The following is a 19,188-nucleotide window of genomic DNA, read 5'->3' on the forward strand; positions in this document are numbered from 1 at the left end:
GGATGGCATGTAGTATTCAGTGGCAGGAGTGGGGTCATTGGCAGAGTGAAAAGTGTCATGGAGGGGTTTAGTATGGTCGAGTCCCATTAGTTTTCTCTCACCTGCATTGATGCGGGCAATGAGGGTCCCTTCTTGTATTTATAAAGCCCTTTGCGCATGTCTCATAAAAGCCCTTTCCTCTTTCAGAATCTCCAATGCCCTCTGTATATCCGGTCAGGTAGGTCCTAAGACAAACTTTGTGCTTGGCAATCCTTCTATGAGCCCCATGAGGTATGCAACAGGGGCTGTCAGGTACAACTCTCTGTCTGGGAAAATGACTCCTTCGCATTCTTTGTGGATCAGGGGTAGGGGAGAATGTGGGGGTGATATTATGAGTTCCGGTGATATGCTAGAGGTGACTCTAAGTGCCGAGCACAACACTAAAACAGCCTCTAATGCAGGGGTGCTGAAGCTAGTATCTAATACACAAGGAATTGTTGTTGAGCGCAGTGACAATGAAGCGACTGGCACAGAGAGAGTGCCAAAAAGAAGCTCTATAACGACAGGACTATGGTCCAGAGGGTAAGAGTCTAAGTAGATACAAAGAACAGAGGGGAGCGCACCTGTGGTCCAAAGGGTAAGAGTCTGAGGAAAGAATCGCCCTCAGACCACAGGTATTTAAGCTACACAGAATAATAAGAAACGAAAAAAGAAGGTATGACATCCATTTAGAAAAACACCCTCTTGTATTAGCTCTGGATTATATCTAATAGTGTCTAAAAGTATCTAAAAGTGTTAATAGTATCTAAAAGTGTCTAATTTCCTAATTAGGAGCAACACATTGTGAGCATTGGGTTGGATTCTAATTTCATGATATTAGCACTAATTCTATACTAAGAAGTCTTTAATTACTAGTAGGAAATAGTAAGTACTACTGCTCTATCAGTGAGAAGGTAAAGATGTGGCACATTCTATACTATTTTAGCATATTACTCTCCTTCATATATGCCTATACCATTATCTTGTAGCTCTTTTGCTGACTTTCTAGCTGCCTTTATAAGGGATATAGAAAGAGAGAAATGTGCATTAATGCCCCCAGCCACTTTGTTGGTAGCTTGGCAGCTGCCACAAGAGGCTATGAAGACCTAGGTACCTTGTCCTTGCACACAAGATCATTAAAGTTGTCATTGTTAGCCAATGCCTGCTACTGGTCATTATAGGACACAACATGTGGGTTGGACTTAGGAATCTGCTATATGCAGCCTTATAGACCTTGTCTATCAGTATAGTGGCTAATACTGTCTTGTGCAGCACACAATCATCATCACTATTGATATTACAATTTTTAGCACTATTTATATTGTTTATTGCCTTGTTATACAGAAGATGCTCAAACTTGGTGTTTTCCTTTAGCTATTAGGCTGTGGAAAAGACAGTCATGTTGGTATATGGTGCCAGAATGATATATTTGCCTGCCATATAGGAAATATGTGCACTAAGCATATTAAGATCATGTCCAACAATCTTGTGCTTATTTATATATAGGCATGCCATACATATACCCTTGTCCCCACCTTCTACCTCACTAGTGGCTATTTGGAAAACCCCTCTCTCCTATTAGATCTTAATTATTCATAATCACGTTTTTGATCAAATTTGCAAATTCAGGTAGCATTGTCTATATTAGTAGAGTCCCATTGAATATAACACTCAATCATAGTTTTACACATTCTCAGTCCAAATTGTATAAGTGCCATAATTTATTTTTATCCTATATAAAGTGTATTATTGATTTTCCATTGGTTTATTATCTTTTTAGCTAGTGTTTAAACTAAGTTTGTATATTAGACCTTGTGGCTTAGTGGCTCAGAGCATTTGTCCCGGGTGCTTGCATATATGAGGTTGTTGGTTCAACTCTGGCAGAAGGCAAGTTTGTTATAAGGTATATTCTGTGTTTAGGTATTAAACTAGTGCTCTAATAGACATGACTTTATAAGAAGGCTATGAAAACTGTGATACTTGATTTATTATGATTTTTCCGAAATTTCAAGTTATAATCAATCCTAATAATTACTAATTTAGGAAAATTATGTCTAATTAGAACAGGTTTAGAGGGAGGGTAAGCTAAAAATGTCTAATCCTAATTGTTCTTAATTATGCATAAATAGAACTAATTAGAGCTTAATACAAAGGGGTGGTTTTCCAGATGTATGGAGGGTATTGGGGTAATGTATCCGGAACAGTCGGTCTTTCCTGTGCCCAACACATGTTCGTGTTGCCGGGGGGAGGGGTAGACCTACAAAAGGGGGAAAGGTATGCCCTGAAGTGCACTTAGCAATTATGCCCTAGATTGATATTACCACTCTCCAGATTTGCCAATGTTGATTTTGCGATGGCATCTGGCTTGAAGCGTTGGATGGAACTGCGCTTGCACGTCTCAGGCTACGACATCAATTATCAGTATTGGATCCACTTCGACAAACAAATGGCATGGATGGGCGATCACACAGGGCACCTTCCAGCTGTATCCAGTGTTACGACGCAAACAAGTTTGTGCCTTGGCAGGGTAATTTCCAAGAATGTTCCATAGAAAGAAATAACTATGTAAGTCTAGGCTAATGCAAGGAATGTTAGAAAAGAACAGGAAATTGAGGAACAAGGTGATTCAAGAACTGCTGGTAATTACATCTACGCATTACTCCCTCACATTATGTCCAACAACACCTCTGCATGCTCATCACTCTGGGGCACATTCCCTTGATCATTGTTCCACCTTCATCGCCACACAGAGCTGCGACAGCCACCACCAGACTTCCATCCACTAATTGTCCCATCGGGTCCACGACCTGACTTGCTTAATGTATCCTCTGTCTTCCCACCACCTTGCTTTTTTATAACCATCCCCTATGAACCCACATACTGCATCAATGTTACCTCCAATACTCTTCTAGCTCCATCATCTTTGAATGAGCCACCCATGATGTCAATCCCTCCTGCTGAAGATGGAATTCGACTGCCACCTATTTTGGCTGGAGGAGTATCAATAGAGGTCTGTGTCCTTCCTAGAAAAGAGGGGATTTGGTTGGAAGATGGGGTTTCAGTGGATGTGATTGAAAGAAATCCAGATGGCAACTACGAGTTTACAACTATTGTTCTTTCCAAAACGGTCTGGCAAGATGATCATATTGCCGTCTTTGGTGGAGCGGGCAATGAGCAGCAGTTCATAGTGGTGACATCTACTTTCTGTGTCAACTCTCCTCCCCCACTTGGCTATGCAATGTATCACATGTTTGGTGAGTACATTCGAGCTCTCTTCAGCTCTAACCGCAAACATGTTCCCGCATCTGATGGCAATATCTTGGAGATTGCGAGGTGAGCATTAGCAGGAGTGGGAAGTATGATCTTTCATTGATTTGCTAGGCCATGAACACTTTACCCATTCATAATTCATTAAGTTCTTACTCCTTTAGTCTAGTGTTTCTTGTTTATTTCTTTCCCTAAAATTCATACAGTCTTTACATTTCAAGTATCACACTCTCACTTGGCTCCAGTTTCATGCTTAGGATGTGGATGGACATTTTGATCTATATTTGTGAATATATACAGCTGTCTTTCATTAAACCTTGACTTATCAGGGACTTAAAATATCTGTATTTATTAATAAAGCTGCCTTGGTGCTATTTTAACAGACCGGATGAAGCCTAGAAAGGACCAGAGTAGAACCAAACTGATCCAGACTCTCATAGAATTGCATGGACCTTGTGCGCTTTCTAATACACTGAGAGGCTTTATAATGGCTTAGTGAGCGGATGAGGAATCGAGAGGCTAGAGAACCTAGAGCTACTCAGGTGACTAATAGAGAATCTGGAATAATTCCAGGCCATGCTCTAGAGGAATCTAGGAAAGCCTACTCTGTTCTAGTTTAGACCAGACACTTCATTCTAGAATCTTTAGCACCTAGATACATCTGTAAATACCCACATCCAGGTCTCATGCATAGCCTCTCCAGAAACACATAAAAGAGGAGTGCATGTGCCCTGAAATGCAGGCAGTTTGTTGCCCCTCTTGTTGAAGTTGCTCTTGCCCTGTAAAGTGATCTTTACTTTGTAAGGCAGTCTTCACTAATCACTGAAGTCTCTGAAGTCAGCACCAAGTATCTTCTGATAAGTCTAAAGCTGTGTTAGTCCAAATGGGACGCTGAGTTAGTTCTAAGTCTGATCTGGTCAGAAAACGTCTAAACCTGCATCAGTAAAAAAGCTCTGAAAACACCAAGTTCAATACCTATTAGTCTGATATCCTGGTCTCGTCTCTTCATCACACTCATCCTCTGGATTCTTTCAAACGGAAAGAGTCTGAATTCAGGAAAGTATTTCTCATGCTGCTCTACCAATCCTAATGCACAGCACCTTGATAGGAATAACACACTTCACAGCACACTAGTAACCACTCCCTTAGGATCCATACACCTCCTAACCTAGGCACATAGCTTTGCATAGTAAGATAAACTGGTACCACTACATAAACAAGAGAAATTACCCTCAACAATGAACAACTAGGCTGCTCCGGGAAAGAAGGAAAACCTGAGTTAGTCTAGGCGACAATTCTTTGGAATTAGTTGGCGTGTCAATTAGACTATTTCCCGCCCTCCGACTTCAAACCGTCTCACTGCACGACACCGGTGCTCGATTCCCTACCACAGTGGCAGCTGTTGGGAAATTTTATCTCTTGGAGCACAAAGTGTCATGTCGGTATAAGTTCTCATACCATTGGTTGCCCGGCGTGGGGATGACGGATGGCGAGGCCCCTGAACGAATCTGGGCAATCTTGAATGACATCGGAGGCAGCATTTGTGAGATGACCTCAGGACATTGTCACAACATCATCAATGATCACCACTCAGACATGAATGTGTGATGAACCCACAGTATTGGTAGGTGTGGACCTGTGCATCTATCTATCCTCAGTCTAACCCTCATGTGCCCACACCAGTGAAGGCCACATTGAAGAAGTATGACCAAGCGTGGACGGGGTGAAGGATGCACTGCAGCGCTTGGAAACTCAAATCAAGCCTGGGACTCTGGCTCAATGGAAGGTCAAGAAACAGAATTGGCTAGAGAAGGTGGTGGACATAAAACAGCACAATACCTTGCACAACCGGTATGAGCCACGGAACAACAAAGGTCCGTCACTCAAGTGGGCTGCATCAAACCACTCGCTGATCCCTCTGCAGGGCTCACTCAGAGACAAGTGTTAAACTTGCTGCAGAGGCGTGGAGATGGTGTAGATGCCATGGGCGCAGGGATGGTGGGAGCAGTTGCGGAGGGTATGGAGTTGCAAAAGCTCAGGTAAGTCACATCCTTGTTATCTAGGTGTCCTGGTCTGATCCATTGAATGTAGGGAGGATTTTCTGAACAAGTTGGAGTTGGCTGATGAGAAGTTGCTAGAGGACTCGGAGCTGGGACACCGCTTTATGATATGACATTAGACGTGGTGTGCGCTACACGAACAATATGTTCAGCCTGTGATTCATGAAGCTATAAAGGATAGTGACGCAGTGAACTGCTTGTCCATCAAATTTAATGTTCGTGGGCTGCCGATTGAACAAGAAAAGCACATGGCACACAATGATGCAGGTGCTTGTCCACACTTGGCAAAATGTAATGCTGCTTTGTTATACACAGAGTGGCCCAGCACCGTAACGAGCCAATTGTTGAGGAGTGCAGTATGGCACAGGGTCCAAGCCATGGCTGTCAACCTGCTATCCAATTATGCTTTAGCGATCACCACCCATAGTACTATGTCCCAGGCTGCAGAGGTCAAGAGGCAATTACGACAAGAGCAAGCCAATGATGCCCTCAAATCATTGAGGGCTCACGTCATCACATCCTATGTGGTGAAGCAGAAGAAATGGGCAGGGTCTGGTCAGATCCACAACACGCGCATGAACCTCAAGATAAAAAATCACAAGCTGGCCATTGATGCTGCAGCATTGAGGTACAGGCTTGCACGTAGCAAACTCGTGAGTCTCAGTCTCTTGCCAGAAGACCCCACATATAGGGAACTCCAAGTCTCCGATGTCGTCCCTTTTACTATGTATACCGTGGATCAATAACTGGGAGATAGCAAGAGACAGCCATCCTGGATCTGGTTGGACTTCCACTTTGTCAAGGGCCAGAATGAAGAAATCCGGCAATACTGTGAGAAGAGTGAGTGCATTCTATCCCTGTATCACGTCAGCCTCATCACTTATGGTCTTTTAGTATTGAAGGTGCATTGGTTCTGTTGAAGCATGCTGAAAATGTGGTGGCAAGAGCAGCTCATGTTGGTCGAAGAAGAGATGTGTTGGATCTTATGCTTTTTCGACTACCACGAAGAGTTATGGAGGAGTCAAGTAACATTGGGGGGGGGGGGAATAGCTGGGATCTCGGCCTATGCACGCAAGTAAGTGCTACGTTCAGCGTTTGGAGTTGAAATTAAGCTTTGCATCAGACAGGCGGCCCGGTATTTGTGGCTTCAACACAATGGCTTTGTGGAGTTTTCAAAAAGGATTCATGTGATTTAGATGATTGCATGCCAATATAAACGTCAAAGTGGCCATTCCCATCACATACTTGATCAGCAGCTATGCCCCCTCCTTGTGACGTTGATGAGCATGGGTATGCTCTAGGCACCAATACCCCACTTTTCGCAGCTTTTCAGTATTCTTTGACCGTTCGGCATACTTAGGACCGACCGATCCCGATCCGTTCGGCAATCTCAGCCATTTGTCAGGTGCCGACTTTCCATTTAGACCTCCGCACAGTCGTTCGGAGCTGTTCACAGTCATCCTATCCATCTATCATCACTCTCAGCAGTAGGGGCTCCCCACAGACTGTCGCGGCCGATCGCCGATCGGTTCGGTACACTTCACATGGTCGGCACATTCGGTCGGCTTCGGTGTCCCGAATCGGAGGCAGCCGAACACTTTGTTGACTCAGAACGGATCTGTCTTTCTATCTCTTATCGTCCTTATGTCTTCTGTTGACCTATCCTTTGTTATCTTCAGAGCTCCCAAGTTTCTAAATGGTTTACCCATGTGGCATGTGGTTCTTATCTCCAGGTCCATGTGGACTCACCTTGGCAATCTCTCCACTTATTTAGACTTTAGAGTTATTGCTTCTTATCTTATAGTGTTTGCAACATCACTCCCTTATCTTCTTTACCTTTGATCACTCTTGGCACACATTTCCAATTGCTCTATGCCTCTGCCGATCTCCTTATCTTGTACCTGTTCGGACTTACTATAAAAGGGCACCTATGGCTTTGCAATACACCAGCTTTGGCTCCCCCCTTGTTCCGATTCCATTTGTGCGCTTGTGTCCATGAGACTTTGAGCCATTGCCTTCCAATCCTTGTTCGCATTTTGCCCTTTTGTTTGTGTTGTTGCGTTCAATCACAGCCCTCCGCCAGAGCCCTCGTCGTCTTGCTCTCTCCCTCTCATCTAGTTTGTCATCCTCTGCCAGGGTCCAGTGTGGCCTTGCACCCATTCCCTTCCCTTTGCATCCCGATCAAATCCCGATCAAACATCGACTGACCGACCGACCGACCGACCTACCGACCGACCGACCTACCGACCGACCGACCTACCGACCGACCGACCTACCGACCGACCGACCTACCGACCGACCGACCTACCGACCGACCGACCTACCGACCGACCGACCTACTGACCGACCGACCTACTGACCGACCGACCGACCGACCGACCTACCGACCGACCTACCGACCGACCGACCGACCGACCGACTTACCGACCTACCGACTTACTGACCTACCGACCGACCTACCGACTGACCGACTGACTGACCGACCTACCGACTGACTGACCGACTGAATACTTCGATTTTGGAGTTGTTTGTTCACTACACTCCGAACACTTTTAGTACGCTCCCTTGTTGGTTGTTGCACAGCTTATAGTTCCTTGCACACTAGAACTAGCTCCTGCCTACCTGCGCTTGTAGGGGTGTTTCTTGGGTGTGTTTCGCACTCAGAGGCATCACCAGCGTATCAACGTCCCCCTCACAAGCAGTGAAAAGGCAATCTCTTGAGACTCATGGGTGCCCAACCCATTGTTCACTCCCTACTCATCATGAGTCAGAGTGGGGGGTGTACGAGCATATTTGTCATGGGGTTGCCTTGTTTCTCAGCCCCCCCTCATTTTATCTAACCTGCTGCACCTCGGATGAATGGGACTGTGATGGGGTGAGGACAGTGCCATGAGGCGCTCTCAGAATATTGCCCCCTCCTGTAAAGATGGCCATGATTTCCCCCATGGAGCGAGGCCTATTCACCCACAGTGTATGCGGCACTGTCAGAGTCAGGTCAGTGGGCGAGATGGGTTCTGGATGCGCTGAAGAGCTTGTGGGGCATTGATCCTTAGATCCTGATTTGTGGGACACGCGTGTTCTGCGTAAACAACGAGTGGACAGACTCATAGGATTGGTCACTCCACTAGATTGAGATTAAGCCAACAGTGGTGACTTAGTGCAATGGGATGTGGATGAGTGACGGGTATATGAGCTTCCAGTCTCGTTACATCAACGGTATGGCAGGTGAACGTCGCAACACATGAGAATGTAGTAAGCAGAACATCTGACCACTGCATGCCTGCTTGTTGTCCAGGTGACATTGAGAACTGCTGATTGAAATGGCACGAAGATGCTTGGAATGCAGGGTTGGGCATTCATGGAGGGAATGTGCCGGCGGAGAGTGTTGTAGGACACAAGAACACAAAGCTAGCTCTCACTCTGGTGATATTAAGAGCAAGAGGATATGATTGGATCACCGGAAGAGGAAATATGACTATATGGGGCAGAGTGACGAATGAGAGGCAAGACAGATGGGACCAGATGACATTAATGTTGTGGGTAATTACACAATGGGGAGGATGTTACAATGCCTCCTGCCAAAATCTATCACTCCCCCCTCATGTAGAAGCAGGGGCTGGAAGACGTCGAGGTGAGTAGATTGCGAGGGCTGGATGACTCTACACTCACCGGAGGGAACTAACTCGGAGACTCCACTCCTCGATAGTCACATCTTGCACCAGCATGTGTCTGTCTCTCGCGTCCCTGCTTGATGCAAATGCGTACGTGTTATCTACCCCATCAGAGTCACGGCCCCACCTGTCTGCCTCGGATGCGTAAATCACGTTGCCTGCTATGGAGTATCTGCCCCTTCTGCTTGACATGTTCACAGCCATCGCGTTGCCTGCCTTTAAGCCCCTGTCCCCCTTGTATGAAATGGTTGTGGCCGTCGCCTTGCCTCCTGTGGGGTCCTCGTCCCACCGGCCTGACAGGTTCGTGGGCCTGGTTCTGCCTGCCCTCGAGTCACCACCTTGCATGTGCTGGGGTGACCTCTTGGCTCACAGGAGGCTCAACAGCCCTGGTGTGCTTGAATGCGGCGTGCCATGCGACAAGACTATCCAAGCGTCGGAGGATGACTGCACAGGGAGCGTATAGTTTAGAAAATTAGGGACGATGCACCAAGGTCTGTGTTCAAGGTGAATCACTCTGACAAGATGTTCACGTTATGTGTCGTTCATCCAGCGTGAAGAATGCAGGCATCGTGATCTATTAAGCTTGCCAATTGTGTGCTCACATCAAACTGAATGGGACACGGCAGATGAGAACACGGCAGTCAGGTTGTCTCACTGTCTCATGCAAAGGCATGGTCCTGTGCTGATAGGAACTTGGGGAAAGGGACCGCACGAGGTAGGAAGGAAGGGTCGCTCGGAAGGAGGGGATGCGCCAGAGGCCAGTCGCAGGAGAGAATAAGGTCAGCCCACCATGGAAATATAGGCAGGCAACAATGTTCCCCATTCAGTTCGGCAATGATGTGTTTGTGGTGGCTGGCAGATTGGTGCGGATGGAGAAGGAGGATGACTTGGGGGAGGATGGTGCGGGTCCGAGGCATAATATGAGGAGACGGGACAAGGTCGATGTACATGGTCCATGGCTCAGGCGGTTTGGAGCGCATGTTGTCTCTCGCATGGACGATATGGAAAACAATGTGTCATTGGAGAAAGGAAAAGAGAAGATGTCATTACAGGCAGGGGAGAAAGGGATGTGAGTTGAAAGATAGTGGGATCAAAGAATATATGTTGGAGAAAGAGACCCCTTTAAGCGTGCGATGTGGACGAGGTTACATTCCCCTATGCTGACCTCTCACTCGCTGCTCACACAAAACCACCCGTTGTAGGATAAAGAGGTGAGCCAATCATGATGATTTGCCAAGGGCTGTGCACTCACCACAGTATCTGCAGTTGGCGGCCATCGTCTTCCGGACGCTGACCATTCCCTTGACCACCATGGCCATCCTTCCTGCTATGTGCCCGCCCCCTGAGTTCCTGCCCGATGTGTCGCTGCCTGATGCAATCCTGCCCAATGTGTTGCCACCTCCTGCTATGTGCTTGCTCGCAGAGTTCCCACCCAACGCATGGCCAACTGTTGCATTGCCGCATCCTGCTACATGCTCGTGCACCGAGTTGCTGCCTGTCGCATTGCTGCCTGTCGCGTTGTGGTCTCTGGCATGGCCGACTAACACGTCAATGCCTCCCACATAGAGGGTCCTTGCGTTGAGGTCTCTGGCGCAGCCGCCTATGGAGCTGCCGGGCAATGCATCATGTGTGCTCGGGTTGTCACCCCTTGGGTCTCTCGCATCGCTGCCCTTCATCTTGCTGGTAAATGTTTTGCCTTTGGAGGGTGGTCGGTTGATGGGTGGGGGGCCACAGACAGGGTGCTTTGGTCTACCCATATGGATGTTCTGTAAGAAGTGAAGGTGAGACGTCACAAGGAGGACATTGACACTTACAGACTGCGTGTGACAATACGTGACTGAGATGAGATACTGGAGTGTAGAGTGTCGAGTGGTAAGTTGTAATTGCCCAAGTGGGAGTACGATAAGCATGAGGTAGGGTTTTGAGTTATTCGATATGTGAAGATGTCTCTTATTATGTAATTTTCTCTACAGGTCCATTGAGCTGTATGTTTCCGGCCCTTCATTGCTTTCATCTGGCATCACAGGGCCAAAAACCAGTTGTATCCCAGCAGGATGTCTCTGGCCGGTCACTGTTTTTTGTTAATCACTTGTTCATACTGTGTGTACTTAGTGGAGTGGACTTTAAATTTATGCAAGGGAGCGTGGTGTAGTGGTCATGTTGTGTGATCAATAGCAGTTTGGATCCTTGGGATGTTGGGTTTGATTCCCCACCTTGACATGTTTGCTTCACTATTTTGACTGCAGTGGCCGCATGCTGAGGTCACCATGCCAGAGATATCCGGCTGACCAGGCACATCAGAGGGATCTGGGCCGTGGTGCTAGGTATGGTACTGAGACAACCGGATATCTCCAGCTGTGACCGGCCATCTCTGGCTGATGTATGTGCACATCACGGTAATATCCGGGTAACTGAAGTCCCTCAAACGCGCGGGGTAGGAATGTGGAGATGATGTGCCATGTAGTCGAGCATAGCTACTTCACTCGCAATGACTAAATTCTGAAGGCTGGCAATGGGACACGGTATGCGAACAATGACTTCCTTGTCATTGTCAAACCACAGAAGAAACACTTTGTTAAAAGAGCCTAGAAAAGTTTGGCAGCATATTCAGATGTCGACAGCAATTGGACTTACCTTCAGCAAATTTTTCCATGGATGTGCATATTGCTGCCCTGGCCACACTGGCAGCAGCCTTGTGCAATACAAGTACATCTGTTAAGCCGGCTAGGCTTAGTCGCGTGCACATGATGCACTAAGAGGGGTTCCCTGGGCTAAAGCTGATTGTGACGGCCCAACGAATAAAGACGACGGCCCGTCTTTGGGCTTGTTCCAAGAAGGGCTGATCTGTATTGATCTTCTCCTCGAAGAGTCGAAGGAGATGCTGATTGATTACGTGTCGGTGTTCGTCTGGTATGAACAAGTCTTCTCCAATACAACAGATGACTTCGGAGGGATCCCAACGGATGACTCGATAGGCAGCGAGTCCTTGATAGGTTGCAGGCGGTAGAGAATGATAAGAGTGATGAGACGAATCCAGTGCTTCGTCAGACTATGTATGGTTCTTTAGATCTGACAGAGATCGCGAAGCGTGAGCTGAAGGTAGCCAGACGCCGGGCGCAGTGCTGAGATCCAGATGTATACAAAGTGAACGAGCTGAGGCTTCTAAGAAGCTCAGCTCTCCTATATATAGTACAGGGCTATTTAGGGTGGGATGGACATATGGTCCGTGCTTCTAAACGCTAAGTACTATCAACGATCGATGCATGTAAGCCGCAGTCATTGTTCATACTCCGCGGCTCTTCGACGTAACCATGTATAGTAAGTATATCAAATGTCTGTCCGCAGCAATATGCAATCAGGAACCGATCATGATCGACATCAGTCATCGTAACAGAAGAAGAATCATAGTATGTAAGCGTTCATGCATCAGCATGTAAATGATAAGCGGTCCGAGTCCGAGTCATGTGCGTAGCTCATGACCATGTCCTGAGTCACGTGCCTAGACGTGTGTCAAGCCACAGTCCTAGTCGTTAACAGTTCGAGTCTAAGGAAACACCTGACCTTCCCTTCTGTCCACGTGCTAAGCACGTGTTAGGACACAGTCCTAACAACATCGAACTCAACATAACGTTTACTCATCTCTGAAGTCACGATCAGCAGGATGACGCATGTTCATTGAAGGGAAGTGAGAAGCTTTGCACGGCGCATGCTAGGGTTCCGTGAGTAATCCCTGAATTGCTAACATGTTAATAACTTGTGTTATTAGCATTGTTATTAACACTGTTATTAACAGGCCCCCTCCAGGGGGGCACAATGTCGATGTTAATAATGTTAATAATGTTAATAATGTTAATAATGTTCAAAATTGTATATAATGATCAGCAATTGTATTTACACTGAAATGTACATATTTGGGCAAGGGTGTTATGATCACGTTCTATCGGGCCTACACAGCGGTCTATTCCGATACGATCATCACAAATATCACGCGGCCTCACAGGTTGAGGCGTACACCAAGGTACAGATACTAACCTTGGTCATCCACTCCCAATGGATCATCAATCATTGGTCGAGTATCACGGGCCTATTGTATTAGCGGGCATGGAACGCCGCCTTATAAATTACTCACACGCAGGGCATGAACCTCCTAGTCTTTCCTGGCCGGAAGGAGACGAACGGAGAAGCACAAGAGTAGTCGTTATTGAGAGAGATGACTTAGAGAATACCTACAGATACATATTCGGTATTCTCACGCCCTACTTCCCAAAGTAGTATAAAAGGCCCATAGAATAGGCTGACGATCTTCAGTCTATTCTCTTCGTTCCCCTGTATCTTCACATACAGGGACCTTCGTTCACTGTGGTTTTCCTACCACAGCACCCTCATCCACTGTAGTCTTCCTACCACAGCCTTCATTGCTATATCGCAATACACTTCTGGCTCCTGTGCTACACGTACAGTCGAGACCATCGTTCCACACATCCTCCACGAGTGACCTAGGGAAGAACCTCCTACTCTTGGGGTTACCGACGAGCAGTCATAACACTAGAATAGACTCTTCTGCCCCTACCTTGCTCGCACTAGCTTGCTGCCACACTCTCTCTCATAACCTTCCTTGGTGGGGATAATAGACCCCCATCGAGAAAGCGTTACTGCATACACTCTGGAGCAAGACCTAGGCCAGGAATACCCACCCGGCACTAGACTTATCAATAACCAACTCCGTCACAACAATCGCCCTATCCGGCGCGAAGGGGACTTCTGGGTCTACGAAGACAATAACGGAACTGCCCCTCCGAATTACAATAACTGCTCATACCGAAACGGGCGTTATTACTTCACCCTTGAAGACGGAACAGAAGAAGAGGATATTTGGAACGAAACAGAAGCACAGTGGGAACTAGCCCCACAATACAGGGAACCGGCGCCGGTAATCCCCGAAGACTCGGAGCAAGAGGAAACAACCTCGGAATCAGACTCCGACTCACCAGACCAAACACCGATCAACACCCGAAACGAACCACTCGCCGAAATGTCGGGACAAGCTTCGACTTCTACAAACACCCCTTCCGCGACAGTACAACCCGGAAGAGGAAAAGTCAAACTCCCAGACAATTACACAGGCGACCGCATTGAATCCCAGAAATTCATGCTCCAATGCCTCCTTCTTTTCGCAGCAGAATCCGATCGGTACAAGACCGATCAAGACAAAATATCCCTTGTGCTCTCATGCATGAGATACGGCACGGCGGGAGCTTGGGCGGAGAACTTCCTCCTCAAATCAGTAGGAGCAGACCCACCTACCGATCTAGGCACCTGGAAGGACTTTTTAGCCAAGTTCAAATTACAGTTCAGGGAGACGGGCAAGACCGACAAGGCGCGAAGCGCACTTATGACCTTCTCCCAAGGACGAATGACGGTTGATGAATACTCCAACCAATTCATCCTCATCGCCGCCGATGCCGACATCTCCGATAAAGAGCAAGTCCCTTACTTCCAACGCGGGCTAGACCCGCGCGTCATGGACAAAATATACGACAAGGAAGTTCAGCCAAAGGATACGATTCAGGACTGGATCAATACAGCCTGCGAAATAGATGGACGACTTCGAGCCAGAACAGCTCAAAAAGCCATCCTCGCCAACTCCACCTCCTTTCGAAGCGATTATCTGAATCGTTTTCATAACCAAATCTCTCCCCGCTACAACTCCACAAACGCCCCTCGCAGAATGAACAACCAAGTTGTTGACATGGACATTGACGCAACACGCAAGCGCAATGCCCTTAGCCAAAAACGGAAATATGACGGCAAGCCTCCTGGCGCCTGTTACCATTGCAAGAAAACAGGACACTGGAATGCTGACTGCCCATCATTACGCAGAGGCGTTCAACCGATTCGAGGAAACTCGAAAAGACGCATGGGTACAACAGGGAGAAGAAACCGCGCAGTTGATTTGGAGGAAGAAGACGACGCACCCGCTATGGGAAACCAAGCGGGAATATATCGAGGAATGGAGACAGAGGATGTTCATCGCAACAACCAGCGGGTATCACAACCTGGTCCTTCGATGGAACGTCCTCACTCTACCCCATCCGGACGACCCCAGACGAACCATGGGCAGCGCACTATGCTACCTAACGGACGACGGGGAGACGGAGGCGTCAGTCATTCTGCTCGAATCGGAGCAGTGCTCGGAGAATTAGGAGAAGATGAAGCCAGAGAAGTAATCTTGGGACACGCGGAGCGTTTTTCCTGACCTCTCCCTCACCAGCGAAGGAGAGGGGTCAAGGACGACCCGAGTTTGATGCCCGCACTTGTATTCGTATCGGAGCAATGAACGACCGTATCATCACCCCCATACGCCTGAACGTGAAAGTATCAAACAGGAGTCAAAACGCTGGAGCAAAGGCAACCATCGATTCGGCATGCGAAGGGGTTATAGTAAACGAAACTTGGGTCAAAAGACATCGTTTCCCCACCTACACACTCAACAACCCCATTCGCGTCCGGAATGTCGATGACACCATCAATAAAGCAGGTCTCATCCGATCCGCCTTGGATGTGAACCTCACCATTCGGGACATCCGTGGACGAACGCATACCGAGCGCGTCCAGATGTTTATCTCCAATCTGGGGAAAGACGACCTTATCCTAGGAACAGATTGGCTGAAATACCACGATCCCTCCATCGAGTGGAGGCGACGTGAAGTGCACTTCGATCGGTGCCCCCAGAAATGCCAGCAACCACATGGGTTCACTAGGGCAAGGGAAGAACCGCCATACAGCAGGCGGTTATCAGACGTGGAGCCACGGCACAAACCACGCATCAACGAGCGCGAAAAACAGCGCCTAGAACATCTCCGAAGACTATCGGAAGATGTAGGACTCCGCGATCACAGCGGAACGTTTGGCGTCCAACTACGAGCATACCTCAAAAGGAAATGGCTCCTAAAGGACATAAGGAAATACGCAGAAGAGAAATGAAAGGCTCAAGACAAGCCATCTCTTTCACCAAACGAGGGAGAACCTGATCTCCCAGACAAACCCTCAGGAAAACAGGCCACCCGGGACCCAGTTATTCGGAAACTGGCCCCTGAACCGTCAGGATTTGCCAGCTTCGACCAAGACCTGGAAGACGAAATTATCGTCACCAATCTAAAGGAAAGAGTTCCCAAGGCGCATCACGAATTTTTGGACATCTTTAGCGAACGAAAGTCGCAGCGACTCCCAGAACACACTTACTGGGACCATGCCATTGACTTGAAACCAACTTTCAAACCTCAAGTGCCCAAAATCTGCGCCCTGAGCCCAGAAAAACACGACGAATTAGGAAAATTCATCAAGGAACATCTGGAGAGAGGAACCATCCGTCGATCCACCTCACAAACAGCAGCCCCATTTTTCTTTATAGGAAAAAAAGATGGAAAACTACGCCCGGTACAGGACTATCGCCACTTAAATTCGCACACCATCCCGAATGTGTGCCCCCTTCCACTAATCCAAGAACTACTGGATGTGATAAAAGGGGCCATCATTTTTAGCAAATTGGATGTGCGATGGGGATACAACAATATACGCATCAAAGAAGGGGATGAGTGGAAGGCGAGCTTCATCACTCCGTTAGGTTCTTACGAACCTACGGTGATGTTTTTCGGCCTAACCAACTCACCAGCCACCTTCCAAGCCATGATGAACATGATCTTCAGGGAGCTCATCACAGCCCGGAAGATAACCGTATATATGGACAACATCCTCGTTTTCTCCAAAACCATGGCGGAACATGTCAAAATCCTAAACCAGGTTTTCCAAATCCTACGCGACAACGATCTATATTTGAAACCCGAAAAATGTGAGTTTTACAAGGAAAAACTCCAATATCTGGGATATACAATTTCAAAAGACCATGTCGCCATGGAGGACTCAAAGGTGGACGCGATAAAAGATTGGCCAATCCCACGCACAGTCCGCGACATTCGCTCCTTCCTGGGCCTAGGGAATTTTTACAGGCGCTTTATTGACAAGTTCTCACTCATTGCGCGCCCCCTACATGACCTTACCAAAAAGGACGAGAAATGGAACTGGACTGCAAAATGCCAAGAAGCTTTCGAACGGTTAAAGAAAGCTTTTATCAGTAAACCCGTCTTGAACTATCCAGATCCCATGCACCCATATCGATTAGTAACGGACGCATCACTAATCGCCTATGGAGCTACCCTCCTACAAGAAGGAAAAGATGGCGACTGGCACCCAGTTGCTTTCCTCTCTGGATCGTTTTCACCAGCAGAGCGGAATTACGATGTTCACGACCGGGAACTCTTGGCTATAATAAAAGCACTGGAACACTGGAATCACTACCTCGAAGGCGCGCGACACCCCTTCGAGATTTGGACAGATCATAAAAACCTGGAACATTTCCAAACGGCGCGAGACCTATCACGACGACACGCCCGTTGGAGCCTTTATTTGAGCAGATTCGACTTTACACTCAGCTATAAAGCAGGATCAACAAATCACTCCGATGCTCTGTCCAGGCGTCCAGATCTAAGTGAGGGGGTAGAATCTGACAACAAAGCTCAAATTTTACTCCCGGCCAAGCTTTTCAACAAATCCGACGAAACATTAGTAGATCTATCCCCGACACGGCATATAAAGTCCACGGAAATCGCCTCCTCAAACCTCATTTCCCTCATCCGACACTCGAAATCAGAACATGATGCCTTAACGAGGGTAGCCCTCGCAAAGCTCTTACGAGTAGGACCACAAGGGATGAGAGGATTATTGGGACATTGGACATATGAAAACGGAATCACCAGACGCAACGGCCACATATGCGTCCCCAAAGACGACGTCATCCGAAGACTCATCGTCAAAACACATCATGATGCACCCACGGTAGGACACCCGGGTAGAGCAAAAACATTGGAAATGGTGCAACGACACTACTGGTGGCAAAACATGACTAAATTCGTCCACGAATATGTGGATGGATGTGCCATATGCCAGTCTACGAAGAACTTGACACACAAGACACACCCACCTATCCACCCTCTGGAAACCACCAACGTTCCTTGGCGATTCATCTCGACAGATTTCATCACGGACCTACCCGAAAGCAAAGGTTTCGACTCAATTAACGTGGTAGTGGATCAAGGTCTGTCAAAAGGCATAGTCATCACCCCATGCAAGAAAACGATCACGGCAGAAGAAACAACCGTGCTTTTCCAAAATAACGTTTTCAATCGACATGGACTGCCGACCAAAATAGTGTCCGATCGGGGCCCTCAATTTGCGGCCAAATTCACCCGGGAACTCTGGAAACGGCTAGGAATCACCGCCGCTCTTAGCACGGCGTATCATCCCCAAACAGATGGAGAGACAGAACGGGTAAACCAGGAAATTGAACAATTCCTGAGAACGTTCTGCAACTACCATCAGGACAATTGGGTAGACCTTTTGCCGTTCGCCGAATTCTCACATAACACACGGAAACACTCGGCCACCGGGAAATCCCCTTTCGAAGTGCTATACGGTTTCAACCCCCCCTATTCAGCTGACACGGCGCTGGAGACAAAGGTACCTGCGGTAGCTGAACGCATTAGGACAATCACAGAAGTTCAGGAAGAAGCCGCTGCTAGCTTACAAATAGCCAGCAATTACGCCAAAGACCGGGATCTTCACAAGAAACTTCCCCAATGGGAGGAAGGGGACCAAGTATGGTTAGAAGGGACCCATATTCGGACAACCCATCCTAAGTTCAAGCTCGCCCCTAGGCGATATGGCCCTTTCAAGATACTGGGAAAAATAGGAACCCTGGCGTACAAGCTCCAAATTCCTCCACAGTGGAAAATCCACCCGGTGTTCCACGCCGCCGTGCTCACTAAATATAGAGAAACCGAAGCCCACGGAGAAAACTTCGCGCGACCAATACCGGAGGTATTGAATGATGAAGAACATTACGAAGTAGAAATGATCGTGGATTCAAAACGACAAGGACGGGGAACCAAATACTTGGTCAAATGGATGGGATATCCCGAAGCAGACAACACCTGGGAGCCCTACGCTCTCCTAAAGGGAACGGCGGAAGAAGCCATGAAAGATTTCCATGACCAATATCCCGACAAACCCCGTCCGGGAACAGCCTGAGAGGAGAAACAAAGATTATAAAAGGAGCG

General features: G+C 47.7%; 7 protein-coding genes across 7 annotated transcripts; 4 read left to right on the plus strand and 3 right to left on the minus strand.

Annotated features, from left to right (window-relative positions):
* Window positions 1-213: 213 nt before the first annotated feature.
* On the minus strand, window positions 214-703 carry HETIRDRAFT_308579 (uncharacterized protein; the record flags this gene model as incomplete). Its single annotated transcript, XM_009543696.1, has 2 exons — window positions 214-547; window positions 603-703. The coding sequence occupies 2 exons, from the start codon at window positions 701-703 to the stop codon at window positions 214-216; spliced, it is 435 nt and encodes a 144-aa protein (XP_009541991.1).
* Window positions 704-2,185: 1,482 nt separating this feature from the next.
* HETIRDRAFT_424544 (uncharacterized protein) lies at window positions 2,186-3,355 on the plus strand (the record flags this gene model as incomplete). The annotated part of the gene is made up of 5 exons (XM_009543697.1): window positions 2,186-2,292; window positions 2,350-2,545; window positions 2,570-2,583; window positions 2,614-2,639; window positions 2,931-3,355. The coding sequence occupies 5 exons, from the start codon at window positions 2,186-2,188 to the stop codon at window positions 3,353-3,355; spliced, it is 768 nt and encodes a 255-aa protein (XP_009541992.1).
* A 1,322-nt stretch (window positions 3,356-4,677) lies between these two features.
* HETIRDRAFT_309053 (uncharacterized protein) lies at window positions 4,678-4,893 on the plus strand (the record flags this gene model as incomplete). Its single annotated transcript, XM_009543698.1, has 1 exon — window positions 4,678-4,893. A coding segment is annotated over one exon (216 nt), but the record flags the coding sequence as incomplete, so codon positions are not given.
* Window positions 4,894-6,268: 1,375 nt separating this feature from the next.
* On the plus strand, window positions 6,269-6,536 carry HETIRDRAFT_309801 (uncharacterized protein; the record flags this gene model as incomplete). The annotated part of the gene is made up of 2 exons (XM_009543699.1): window positions 6,269-6,420; window positions 6,473-6,536. 2 exons carry the CDS (start codon window positions 6,269-6,271, stop codon window positions 6,534-6,536), a joined length of 216 nt encoding a protein of 71 aa, XP_009541994.1.
* Window positions 6,537-8,933: 2,397 nt separating this feature from the next.
* Window positions 8,934-10,926, minus strand: HETIRDRAFT_424546 (uncharacterized protein; the record flags this gene model as incomplete). Its single annotated transcript, XM_009543700.1, has 5 exons — window positions 8,934-8,961; window positions 9,015-9,364; window positions 9,387-9,460; window positions 10,269-10,782; window positions 10,831-10,926. 5 exons carry the CDS (start codon window positions 10,924-10,926, stop codon window positions 8,934-8,936), a joined length of 1,062 nt encoding a protein of 353 aa, XP_009541995.1.
* Window positions 10,927-11,437: 511 nt separating this feature from the next.
* On the minus strand, window positions 11,438-11,762 carry HETIRDRAFT_168618 (uncharacterized protein; the record flags this gene model as incomplete). Its single annotated transcript, XM_009543701.1, has 2 exons — window positions 11,438-11,601; window positions 11,651-11,762. The coding sequence occupies 2 exons, from the start codon at window positions 11,760-11,762 to the stop codon at window positions 11,438-11,440; spliced, it is 276 nt and encodes a 91-aa protein (XP_009541996.1).
* Window positions 11,763-14,048: 2,286 nt separating this feature from the next.
* On the plus strand, window positions 14,049-15,272 carry HETIRDRAFT_308739 (uncharacterized protein; the record flags this gene model as incomplete). Its single annotated transcript, XM_009543702.1, has 1 exon — window positions 14,049-15,272. One exon carries the CDS (start codon window positions 14,049-14,051, stop codon window positions 15,270-15,272), a length of 1,224 nt encoding a protein of 407 aa, XP_009541997.1.
* Between the last annotated feature and the right edge of the window lie 3,916 nt (window positions 15,273-19,188).

The sequence above is a fragment of the Heterobasidion irregulare genome, assembly GCF_000320585.1.
Source record: "Heterobasidion irregulare TC 32-1 unplaced genomic scaffold scaffold_02, whole genome shotgun sequence".
Classification (NCBI taxonomy): Eukaryota; Fungi; Basidiomycota; class Agaricomycetes; order Russulales; family Bondarzewiaceae; genus Heterobasidion; species Heterobasidion irregulare.